Source organism: Caretta caretta, chromosome 14 (genome assembly GCF_965140235.1).
Source record: "Caretta caretta isolate rCarCar2 chromosome 14, rCarCar1.hap1, whole genome shotgun sequence".
Taxonomy (NCBI): domain Eukaryota; kingdom Metazoa; phylum Chordata; order Testudines; family Cheloniidae; genus Caretta; species Caretta caretta.
In genome coordinates this window covers 14,354,601-14,367,819 of record NC_134219.1, presented here as the reverse complement: position 1 = coordinate 14,367,819, position 13,219 = coordinate 14,354,601, and the positions used below count along the sequence as shown (strand labels likewise).

Sequence of the window (13,219 nt, the reverse complement as noted above, 5' to 3'; positions counted from 1 at the left end):
ATTATCCTCCTTTTACAGAGGGGTAAATTAAGACAGAGCTTAGGTGACTTGCTCAAGGTCAAGCAGCAATTCAACTGCAGAGCTGGGAATAGGAGTCTGGATTTGTCCTCTTAGACATACAATGTTGCCCATATGCTTATCTAGTGGGAAATGGTAGAGCTGTTAGTGAAGATGTAACTGAGCTCAAAGGTTGCACTGACAGTTTGGAGCTTTTCTGTATGTTCAGCCCATCACTGGAGCAATTCCATTTATTACCTAACCATATCTCATAGCATCACATAGCCTTGTTCCCACTGAAGGCAAGTGGAGAAAAGCACTGAAACCTTTTTCTTGATTACTCAGAAGAGAAAGGGTTAATCACTGCCACAGACATTAGAGGATAAAGTAACCTTCAAAGCTAAACAAAGACAAGCCGGGGGAATAAAGTTCATGAAAGTTGCCCACAGAGACAGCAGCAAGTAACGTTTTTGTTTGTTTGGGTTTTTTTAATTTTTCAATTATCTTTATGAGTTATAGGTGTAATATCTGGGAGACACAGTTAGTAATTAATGCATTTCTGCCTTTCCTGACAAGTGCCTTCTGTTCGGTCAAAGAGTTATTGAAATTCAGAGAGAAAATCCTCAATCATGTAGGTTTTCAAAGAAATAGGCCAAGATGCAATTTAATAAAGCAATAATATTTCTTTTAAATAATTAACCAGGCTGTGACATTTACTAATATTCCTGAGATCTAGCTCCTGTTCCAGTGTTATTATTGCAATAGTGAGGAGTGCTCAGGCATGTGATCCAGCCACCACACTCTCCTTAGGATGGCAACTGAAAGCATTGCTTACATTTACTCCTGCCCCTGGGTTTACCTGCTGGCACTGATGATCTGATGCATCCTTCCTCCCTCTCTTTTCCATACCGGTTTCTATTTAAACCCCCAGCTAAAGTTCTAGCAGGTCTGAGATTCAGGCTGCTTTTACTTTCAAAGCTATTAAAGCTCTTCACCTCCTTCTCCCCACTTCTTACCCCAGACAATGGTTTCTGTCTTCGTGTTTAACTCCTACTGAAGTCAAAGAGAGTTTGATTCTGCCATGCAACAGAGCCACAACAATTTGATACTGCAGTGATGGGCTAGAAAATCCTAAACTAGCCAGCCATGCTACTGAAATGGTACAATAACAGAAACAGAACAATGTATGGTGACATGTTCCCCCTCAAAAAGCAGAAGTTTGTATAAAACTACAATATTTCACACACAGAAGATTTTAAAGACACACAAAAGTTGTTGCAATATAGGAACAGATCTAACACTCATATACAGCTTTGCATTAAACTTTAAGACCTCTATATAAAGTCAGAATCACTTCACCAAGCACTGAAGTGCAGCCACTTCTGGATTGCAACAGCTGTTTAAACAGTACGGAGATAGACAGCATGCAGGACGGAAAGTGAAGAATACTGTATACTAAAGAGAATGCAGGGGAAATTTCGCTTAGCACAATGTGGTTAGCCAAACTATAATGTAGTCAGGCTATCAAGCCTGCAGTTAGAGCTTTCAGCAAATCAGACAGGGCTGAAGTCAGAATTCCATACCTTGGCTGTTCATCTGAACACATTATGCCATAGAAACCTGTGTACATCATTTCAGACCAAATATGATATACGGACCACACCAGTCATCCAGTTCTGAGCACTCACCAGATAGAGTCTGTAAGCATCAATCCGCCTGATTGGCCCCCAGCACTTGTCTGTATCGTTATACTTCGTGCCATCTCCAACACCGCAGGAGTGATTGCCAGTTACGCGACTGAGAATGCAGTCAGGGGGAGGGGGAAGAGAGAAACAAAAGCAAAACAGTAATTAACATCCCTCTGAATACACTAATTGCGTCTTCCTCTCTCCTCCAGAGAAAGAGAATGGGGCATGGTGGAGACAGAGACATGCAGAGACTTTCCCCTGATCTTGCTGCTTTATCACAGGCCCCAGAAAACATAAATCACTCTGAATTATGTAACCATAGATAGATTCTTGGGCTCTTCACAATTATTTGAAAATGCAGGTGATGGGACTAGATGGTTGAAGTTACTAATAGTGGGATATAGAGACTTGCACCTCTAGGACACTATTTCAAATTGAGCCCAGAGCGAACTTGAACAAATGTCATTCTTCTCTGATAGTTACTGTTACTTATGAGGAAGGAACTGGTCTCAGTCTAATTCTTAATGGACACCTATCCATATCACAAAAGGACTCAAATCTCAGCCTAGATGGCCACCTCAACCGACAGGTCAAGAACTTATTAAGGATCACTCCTGGGAATGGTCCTTCAATAACAAGGAAACACAATAATGAGTTCACACTGGTGCAGCCACTGATGCATTAACCACGTGGGTAAGTAGGACTTAGGTCTGGCCCCAAAGTTGAATCTAAGTCAGGTCACGTGACTCTCCAGTCAATTAATGCCAGCTTAGCCGTCTCCAGTAAAGGAGGCGTCCAACCTCACTACCCCATCTGTAAACACCGATGACCTGTTCTTGGGTCATCTCCCTCTCTGGCTTCCAGAAGTCAAGGGCAAAACCAGGTCCACTGAATATTCGTTAGCCCTCCATCGCAGAAGCACCCAAATGCAAAAGGATCTGTTCCATCCTCTGTTGTCAGTGCACTAGATTCCTGGGCTTACAAAGAACTGCCATCACTCACCAGGTCACCTGCATGAGCGAGACTGGCACAGCAGCTGCGTAGATCGCTAGGTCCCCATAGAGGTAGACGATTATACAGAAGTAAAACAAGTTGACCCCCACTGTAAGAAAAGGAAACGCATTAATAGGAGGGCTAGGGCCAGGTGGGTCCTTGAACTCTGCTCCTAAAGGAGTCAGTGGTTCACATCACCTCCTTGCCAGGGGGTTTTATTATTATTTTATTTCCTCCATCAATTTATGTATTTATTTGGTGATAAACTGCATGCAGGTGAGAGGTGCCAAGCTAGCTGTATTGGAGGCTGGAATCTTCTGCCCACAGGAGATGTACAGCATAGGCAGAAGTAATACAAGCTTCCTCCCAAAGCCCTGTCAAGAATCAAAGTTTACCTCTGACTCATTAAATCCCTGGCCTCTTCACTAAGATGGCCCACAAGGGAAAACAGTGACAATTGTGATGATGGCTCTGGTGCCATGGACATCCGCTTACTAGAAAGTGGACTGAGTACAACCAACTCCTTTCACATAAGCTACATGTCAGGTGGTGAAGGCCCTCTGACATGGGACAGATATAAGCCAGCAACCTGAAGGTAAAAGGTGCCCTATTCAGGTAAGAACATGCAAGCCCATTCAGTTCTCTCTTCATTCTCTCTCACTCTTTAAATAAACTTATTCACTAGTGCCAATGGCACAATTCCTGTGTGGAAATTGTCTCACTTGAAAATGAGACGTGCCAAGGGACTGGTGAAGTTGAAATGCACTGAGTCACACCCCTGGGATGCAACACAGCATTGAGGTAGTTTAAAGAAGACTGAAAGCATGGAATACTCTGAATACCTACTCATTGCAGAATGGTCCTTTAGCATTGCCCCGACTTGAAGCTCTACACCTACAAAGCTCCTGAACTCCTCAAGAGCTTAACCATGAGGTTTTAGTCATGCAGACCTCCCAAGTTCTGCAGGGCTGAAGCTAAGCTTCTTTGGAAGGCTCCTGCCGAGTTTATAAACTTTGAGCTTAGTTTCAACCCTGTGGAGCGTGAAAACTAATTCTGCAGCACTTTTGATGTTAAATCTGAGTTTTACAAAAGTTTCACACATTCTCCCCTGCTCACAAAGCCCTTCATCACAACCAGGTTTTACCCGTTCTGCATTCAGCCGGAAGGAGGAAGATGAAATAGAGAACCTCTGCAACAAAGCTAGTTTTATGCACAAAAAAATCTTAATGGGGCACAAACAAGAAACTCTGCTGTCGTGAGCTGAAGCCAATGAGGATAAAGAGATGCCAAATTACACTGACCCAACTTTGAAGAAGTGGAGCCAGTCTAAACAATACAAAGTGAATCTCAACAGATTTTAATTTCAAAGGCAAGTGAGCCATGAAAAAGCATGCAACTGTTTCACTTTAGCAGGAAAAAAAGAAAACAGCAAGCATTAGAAGAGAAGAGCATGAGGAGAACACAATGTTTTGACAAGTCTGTGCACAGGACTGGGAATGATGAACCTGAGTTCAAATCCCCGGGAATGCTAACTCCCCGTGGCTTAGGCAAGTCACTTTACTTCGCTGTCTCACATACGCTATCTGTAAATGAGGCTAGCACCACTGACTACTTGCAGGAGGGAGGATTAATGCTCATACAAGGCTTTGTAGATTAGCAGCTCTACCATACATTTAGGTAATTCTACTGCACTCATCACTGTGGTATTTGGATGCTACATTCTGTACATTGTTTCTCTTTCTCCCTCTAAACCAAATATTCTAGGTTTTGTGGCTCACTTGATTAATGACCTCCTGTTTGGAAGGCAGCAAGGCACCTTCTCTGCCAAAAGAAATCGAAATATGGTCTCTATATTATCGTTACAGCACCAGCATCCCCTACCCAAGTTTAAAAATTCCCCTATCACTGGATCCTCCAAGATGGTACCTCTCAGAGCTGAGGTGACATTCAGCTATAGGAGAATGTCAGACTCTCTCAAGATATATATGGGAGAACTGAAGGGGAGGGACTGGAAGAAAGGGGGGGGGGCGTGTATCTTGATGATCTGCCTGAGATACACTGGTGCTGAGATTATGTCCATATTACAGAGCCACAGAATCAACCTCCAACCAGCTTTTCATTATAAACCCAATCTTGACCTTCTCTTCTAACTTCCTTAAAAAGCTGTTTCTCATACATGTTCTGTAGCTACAGGAGGTTAGTTTTTCTTTTGGCAAAGTTTGAAAAATGAGGTCCTTCTCTTGGAAAAGTCTCTCTCCTCCCCCCCTCCCAACGTCATATTTAGTAAAGGGGAACTGCAGGTGCTCAGTCCCTCTGAAAAAGAGTCAGACCACTAATTCTAGAAACTCCCAATTTATTTTTGTTTTTTTTCCCCGTTGTCCTCACCGAGAACTAGTGCCTTGGGGTATTTTTAAGATGGTCACATAGGGATAGTCACTGTGCAACTTTGAAAACCATCAGATTCCAGGAGCAGGGGGAAGGACAGTTAAAAAAAATAGTTAACCCTTTAGACAGAGCTGCTATTCCAAGATCTGAGTTTTTAAAGATCAGTTTTCCGCCCTTTGTGTTGAAATGAGTCTTTAAAATGTAAAGAGAAGGTTAGGGCTCAAAGTCTGATTTTCCTAGTAATCCCTCCACTTCTTCCCCATTCAGTTTGCATCCAGTGTAACTGTCCTAGTGGAGGAAGTGCCAACTCCCGCCTCTGATGACTGCCCATGCAGTAGCTTTTATGTAGTCTTTGTACTTAGTTCAAGAAACGTATGGGAATAAAGCGTTAAGAAGTTGGTGAACTTGAAACCCCAGATCCTTAAAAGTCTGACTTGCTGATCTCTGGGATGCAAGCAGGCACCATCCTTTGTTCCTTTTGGTGCTCTGTGTTGCACTCAGGCAGCTCAGCTCAAAGAACATGCAGCGTTCCCAGCTTGACTTTCTAATCAGTGAAGTACAGGCAAGAGGTTCCCCCATCTTCTCTGACTGCAGGTGGACTTCAGTGTCAGTTCTGTTTATAAACTGCCACCAACCCTCCCTGATCAATACTTTCATTACTGGACACAAAACGGGAAGATCAATGACTTCCTATGAGGACGGAGAATGATGAATGTGCACAGAATCCATTATTATGATAAATGACACCCGATCCCTGGCAGAGAGAGCTCAACATTGTGACCAGAGAGAGACATGCTTCAGAGCAGGCTCCTTTAAAAAGAAATTGGTGGGGGCCCTTTATTTTTCCTTGCAGCCCAAACAAGTCAGCACCATTCAGAAAACAGATGAAGAATCAGAGGTGGAAGATTTATCTCCAGCTTAACTCCGAGATTTGCAGATTCACATCCCGTCAGATTGTTAAACCAGTCAAGGGAAATGAGCAGAGAGCTCATTAGCAACAACAGGGTTTTTCCTTTTAACAGGCCAATGAGTCTCATTGGTAGGAATCTGTGACAAAGCCCCCCTCCCCCCTTCTCTCCAATGGCCATAGAGCCCCCCGACACCTCATGTCTGCCTGTGCTACACAGCATCTTGATCCAAGCAAACATCAGAGACAGTTGCTAATGGTACAATCGCGGAGGCTAATGCTTTGAGCTAGTATTTTCAAACTCCAGCTTCTGACAGCGTAGATTTCTCATTCCCAAACCAATATCCAACTGATCACTGCACAACCCCCTCATTCAGGGCCCTTTGATCTCTGTGGAGCCTTCAAATGACTGGTGTGCTATGACAGTCTACAGAGAGGCATGTTTAACTTGGCTCTTCTCTGATCTCTTAGGTTTGAGCTTTTGTAGCAAAAACAGTGGGGCACCTTTGAACGGGAGCTGAGCAATAGTAAAGACCAGGCTATTACTTCTGACCAGGGAGGGAAAGCAGCAAATAGATTCATAGATACTAAGGTCAGAAGGGACCATTATGATCATCTAGTCTGACCTCCTGCACAACGCAGGCCACAGAATTTCACCCACCCACTCCTGCAAAAAACCTCTCACCTATGCCTGAGCTATTGAAGTCCTCAAATCGTGGTTTAAAGACTTCAAGGAGCAGAGAATCCTCCAGCTAGTGACCCGTGCCCCATGCTACAGAGGAAGGCGAAAAACCTCCAGGACCTCTTCCAATCTGCTCTGGAGGAAAATTCCTTCCCAACCCCAAATATGGCGATCAGCTAAACCCTGAGCATATGGGCAAGATTCACCAGCCAGATACTACAGAAAATTCTTTCCTGGGTAATTCACATCCCACCCCATCTAACATCCCATCACAGGCCATTAGGCCTATTTACCATGAATATTTAATTACCAAAACCATGTTATCCCATCATACCATCTCCTCCATAAACTTATCGAGTTTAATCTTAAAGCCAGATAGATCTTTTGCCCCCACTGTTTCCCTTAGAAGGCTATTCCAAAACTTCACTCCTCTGATGGTTAGAAACCTTCGTCTAATTTCAAATCTAAACTTCCTGGTGGCCAGTTTATATCCATTTGTACTTGTTCTCACATTGGTACTGAGCTTAAATAATTCCTCTCCCTCTCCGGTATTTATCCCTCTGATATATTTATAGAGAACAATCATATATCTCCCCTTAACCTTCTTTTAGTTAGGCTAAACAAGCCAAGCTCCTTGAGTCTCCTTTCATAAGACAAGTTTTCCATTCCTCAGATCATCCTAGTAGCCCTTCTCTGTACCCGAGTCACAGCTCCCCCCGGAACAGCTAACTAGGTCGATCTCCTGTCTTATCTGGAAGTCACAGTGTTTTCATGCTGTGTTCCATGGCAGCACCACCTGACTTCCTGAAAGAGCTCTCATCCCATCATCATCAGGACCCTAAATATTTCTGGAAGGGGATCCCTAGCATCTAACTCTGATAACTCAAACTAAAAATAAAACTTTAAGATGGGGGATTAAATGTAAAGTATTAGGCAAGTAATACAGTATTGTGAGGAAATTTACATGTAGTTTTTCTTACTCGGGTTAGAAGAGAAGCACATGTACTCCCAGCACCCTCTACTGGGAGACATTGCCTCTAACATCAATGATTAAAGCTTGAGATCAGCTGCAGCCTCCTAGAACATAGTCTCCCTTATAAACCCCACTCTCCAGTACTAGGTATTGTAGTCACCACCATTTCCTCTCCAATTCACTTGAAGAGGTTTTGCTAGCGATTTGAAATTTGTGCATGCACTGGCTGACCTGTTGCCCCCTTTCTGCAACATCCCCTTAATCTAGCAGGCTACACCTGCCGATATAGACAAGGATCCAAAACAGTATTGCTAGGCAACACTTACACAGCATTCTTCATCTTCAAAGTGCTTTACAAATATTAATCCCCAGACAACTACTGTGAGGTAGGTAAGTAATAGCCTTGTTTTGCAGATGGGGAAACAGCCACAAGCGAAGAGACTTGCCCCAAGGTGCAGCAAATCAGTATCAGAGCTGGGACTAGAAGCTCCAGGCCTAGGCTGAGACCACACTGCTCCTCCGCCACCATTAGAGTGGGGGCACTTAGAGCTCTAAAGTGGGAATGTCAAAATAGCTAAGTGAGCTAGGAGCACAAGACCTGCTGAAAGGATTCCCATGCACTTTCAGTGAGACTCGTGCTTGCAAATGACACTGGTGCTTTTGAAAACGTTCCCCACCCCGGATCCTGATTCTCCATGGAACGCAATGGAGTTACATTAGCATAAAACTGGTGTAATGCCGTGGAAAAGGCAGCCCACTGTGTGCTAAGAAAAATACCGGTGAACAAAGGAACATGCCATTCACAAGACATTTGACTGCAAGAGACCAAAACTGAACACCATGGCATGTGTCTGATTGCAGAGACAGAAAACATGGGATTTCTTTACTAACACACTATGCTCTGAGTGTCATCTCTCTCGTTGTCTATGGCTTGTATCTCTATAGTGTGAGATTAATATAGCTTTATATTGCAGCTACCTTTGTAGGGTTTTCTTATTTCATTCTAGTTATAGATGTTTTTTATTGTATGACAGAAAACACATTTAATACAAAGACAAGATGCCTGCATCCATCAGGTGTGCACAGGGGACCCATTCAGACTGAAGCTCAGGATTAGAGAAGCCCTAGAGGTCACTTACCCAGCCACAGTCAAGTGCTCTCAGAAATGCTCCTCACTGACCTCCTTCCTTCAGACTGAAGCTAACTGATTATGGAAATGTTTGGTGTGCTGCATCTTAACAGAGTCAGGAAGGTGAGAGCAGCACACTTCCTGGCTCTGCTGCTGTGGACCACGTTTGCAGAGGATACAGAGAGAGGAGGTGAGCACTCAATGCATGGAGAGTCAGGGTCAGAGCAGTCATGCTGGGCAGAAGCAAGTGTTACTCCTACAATCTTTATACTCATGTGCTAAGGGAAATCTGCCCATTTTGCTTCAGGACTTTTTTGGCTAAACCTACTACAGCCCCTCTGCCTTCCCTGACCTAGATTCTGGCGTAGTTCCCTTGGCTGGGTTGGAAATGAGTCCATAACATCGCATTCTCTGCAACTGCGGTGGAGGACAGTCAGTAACAAAAATCCTACAAAAAGGTGTTTGGGGATGGGGGCATGTTTGGCTGGGACTGTCAAGTCCTCAGAATCAGGAGGTTTAGAGGGAACCCAGAATTCACAGCAGCAGCTGCTTCCACCACCACGTTACAAGTGCCCAGGTTTAAGGAACAACGACACCTACTACCCTATTCAGGAAGATCTTTGGGAACCCTTGAGAAAGTGAGATAGTTACCTTTATTGAAGAACATAGAGGCCATCTGACCCATCTCCACCCTCTCAGTGATTTCAAAGATATTGGGTGAGCCACGTCTCTCTGCAAGTTGGAAACAAGAAAGTTCCACTCACTCTTCTTGATTAGCCCAAAAGGAAGGACAGGCAGCATCTGGGGACATCCCACCTATCCTGGTAACACCATCCAGGATACATACACCCCCTGCCATGCAGTCCCCACACCATTTATAGCTTTTCAGAGGAAGCCATTTATGCCTCGGTGACCAGATGGAATTGTTCTAGGTAAAAGGGGAAAGAAAAAGCCTCTTCTGTTTGGAAGCAACAGAGTAAAACTAGCTTCATCCATTAGTCCATCTTGAAAGCCATAATGGCATGAACTAGAAGAGAGCTCGTGAGATGTGGGCATGTGGAATTCATCTGTCACTAAGGGCTTGTCTATTCCAAAATAACTGTTCTTTAATAACTCTATGAGTGGATACTCTTATTATAGATTAAGAATGTCTTGTTCCTGTTTAGCTTAATCCATTTTCATGGAGCTATTCAGGAATGGCTATGGTGCTTTAAATTCATACCCTATCTCAATCCAAATCAACTTTCAAGTGTAGACAAGCCCTCAGGGTGAAAGGTGGAGGAGAAAAGTCTTACTCCACTTACAAGAGGGCAGTTGTAAAGGGTTTGGTTCCCACAGAAGTGGGAAAAGCCTTTCGTTCCCTATTAGAGAGCAAGTAGCAGCAAAAGTTGGATACTTACGAACTGACAGGATAGGCCGTGTCTCTGATCGTTCATAGCCATCTGGGAGGAGAATATCACTATCAGAGACCCCAGAGGAAGAATCTTCATCGTCGTCTTCCTAGAAGGTAGGAAAATAAGTGCAGCTGCCCAGGTTCTGCTCTGTGATGTGTGCTACCCGAGGAACAGCTTGTGGCAACAGTACAAGGAGGTAGAAACAACCCAATGAAAAAGCCTCAGTTCCATGTGCTCATGGTGAAAAAGAGAGGGGGACTGGAAGGTACAGACCGGTGAGCACATGGGGAGATGGCAGGGAACCATATTTTCTGGTCTTGGAATGTGGGGAGGGCACTCTCGGGAAGGAGGACAACACTGGCAGGGCATTAGGAGGTTAATGACAAAGTGAGCTACTCTCTTTCCGTGTGGGACATATACACAAGAGCAGAATGTCCATTCAGTAAAATCATAAAGACACTAGCAAGCTTGATGCAATGAGTTTGTAGATTTGGTGTCCAGATGCACAGTGTGGGCACCAGATTACATTTTCTTAAAAACCCAAACCTTTGCATTTCCCTAACTAGGCAGGGCAGGAAAACCCACTCCACAACTCCACCCCACCTTCCTACTGATCACGATTAAAGTCTGACCAAAAAATTATGCCTTGTACTGCATCATGAAGGTCACTAAACCCAGGAGCTGACAAACCCAGCAAAGGAGTAAATTCTACAGTCAGGACAGAGGCCAGAGAGAATGCCCAGCAGGAGTCCCTGGGATAAGACTCCAATGACTGATAACAAGAGCATTCCAGCTAGATCAACAGTGCCCTGCAGTGGCTGGATCTCACATAATTTAAGGATTTATAGATCTTAACACACCTTGAATGATGGATTGCTCTCCCCAACTCCTCTAAAGAGCATCTCAGGCCAAAACCAGCAGCATGAAATTGGGAGACACATGGGCAGGGTCGGGGATTTTTAAAGCAGGAAAAGAAAATCCTGGGTTTTATGAGCAATACCACAGAGAATGACCACATTTTATATGAAGATGTTAAGTACAGTGGAAATTTATTCCTTTATTAGACTTACTAATGAGGGGAGGCAGAGCCAGAACAGTAAACTGAGGAGAGCTTTTAGGGACTGAAGAATGATAGAGATTGGAAAATAAAAAGCCACGACACAAACCTTGTGCTTTTCCATTCTCTTCCAACGCAGCTGGGCGTTAGCAGCGGCCATGGCCTCCATCACAAACGTTGTAGTCATGTAACTAGACGGGAAATTAAATTTAGCAATTACTAATAGCTAACAAGGACAGCAGAATAGATCACTGCAAATTACTTTGACTGGGCTTTCCGAGGGAGACAGGCTCTTCATAGCTCTGGTACGTGCTGCAGCCTCCACGCTGTTGCCGAATCAAGAATGAAGCAGTGCAGAGGCGATTTTCTAGGGTTTGGGGATTCTTACATTTCTTATGTGAAGTCAGTGTTGGTGAGATGCTGGACTGACAGCTCTGGGGAATGAAGCATCTTTTGTATGGAACAGAGAACAATGCAGACAGCTGCAAAGCAAGATTATGCACTATCCTGCTAGTACCTGGGACCATATTTAGAGGCAAGGGTCTCTGCGGCGCATTCAGTCCTGGGACTCTGATGAGATTGCCCCAGGGGTGTCAACTGGGATGCTGTTCTGCTCAGAGCTGGACTGAGACAGAGTTTAACAACTCAAATCTCATAACCTAGAAGTTCTCACGCATTAGTGAAAACAATGGCACAGAGCCCTAAGCATCAAAGTTTGGAAGTTTTGGACTCCTTAGATCCACAGGCAGGACTGAATCCTGACAGGGCTGACCCAGTCCTTTGCCTTTATGACTCAGATGAATGAAGTATTGTGTAGTTCACTGTGTGAAGGGTCTTTAGGGTGAGACCTTATAAACCAGAGTCCTATCAGTTACGTGTAGCCCCTAAAGATCTCCTAGCATGTTTTGTAAGGGTAGGGGTTTGTCCCAGCACCCTTCACCAGCATTCCCCTCTTTCTCTTTTTGTACAGGGAGTTCTACCTCAGTTTGCTGCTGTCCTTCAACCCAGAGACGGTTTCATTTCAGTTGTGCTGTGTAGGCACACAGTATGATGCAATTTGGATGTAAGGCACCACACAGATGTAAAATATTCATAAGAGTACTTCCTTATTACTGTTTCGTAAGAGTAGAAACAGGCAAGAATATGTTTTTTTTTTTGTAAACTAAAAACCTGGAGACAGCTATGGTTGCTTCATGGTATATTATCACATCCATGAGAAGATCTTATTTGCTGTTTGTAATTATTTTTGTTTAAGCATTTGGGCCTGGTAGACCCATTAGTCTCAACCAAAATGCTTGTGTAAAAACATGTTAAAACATCACAATAAAACCGCAGTTAGGTGCAAATATCAGTAAATAAAAGGAGCCTCTTATTTCTAGGACTATGTCAGAGGTGCTCAAACTTTGATCAACCAAAAACACACAGGAAATTTGTCAGGAGCATGAAGCCTGCAACTAATTTGCACAAACGGAGCAGGCATCTGCCTATATCTCCAGTACAGGTGTGGCCCACAGATTACATGCTACCTCACTGCAACGGGGGTAGGCTTCTTAGAGGAAGATGGAGCATTGTATGGTAGGGTTTGTAATCCTGAGTCAGTTTCCCCATCTGTAAAGTGGGAATAATGCATACTCCCTGTCCTCACAGTACTGTTGTGAGGCTTAATCTTTTGGTAGCTGTAAAACACTGCGAGACCCTCAGAAGGAAGGTGTTACTGAAGGGCAATGGTTTATTATTGTTGTAGATTTCAGAGCAGCAAGCAAATTAGGACGTACACCACCAATTTTGCCAGTGACTGTAGAAGAAGCCGTCTAAGGAGTTAAATAACGAGAGGGACCTTTTTTTTAACCCAATGCCAAGGAGACGGCTAGAATCACTCACCCATCCGAGGTCCCAGTTCACCACTACAATCTGCTTTGACACTTTCAGGAACGGACTGTCATTATCTCAGCTAAATGACCATTTTAAGGTTTCTTTCCCCTCTACTGCTTTTTTTTTTTTTTTGAAGTAAAAC

General features: G+C 43.9%; 1 protein-coding gene across 5 annotated transcripts in view; it reads right to left on the bottom strand.

Annotated features, from left to right (window-relative positions):
- SLC38A12 (solute carrier family 38 member 12) overlaps nucleotides 1-13,219 on the bottom strand; it is a 64,887-nt gene that overhangs the window by 41,636 nt on the left and 10,032 nt on the right. For all 5 annotated transcript variants that reach the window (XM_048818986.2, XM_048818988.2, XM_048818990.2 and 2 more), the window contains 5 exons: nucleotides 11,315-11,396; nucleotides 10,155-10,254; nucleotides 9,406-9,486; nucleotides 2,688-2,787; nucleotides 1,686-1,794 (listed from right to left, as the gene is read on the bottom strand). In XM_048818986.2, the coding sequence (XP_048674943.1) occupies nucleotides 1,686-1,794; nucleotides 2,688-2,787; nucleotides 9,406-9,486; nucleotides 10,155-10,254; nucleotides 11,315-11,396 (472 nt within the window). The remainder of the gene's footprint in view (nucleotides 1-1,685; nucleotides 1,795-2,687; nucleotides 2,788-9,405; nucleotides 9,487-10,154; nucleotides 10,255-11,314; nucleotides 11,397-13,219) is intronic.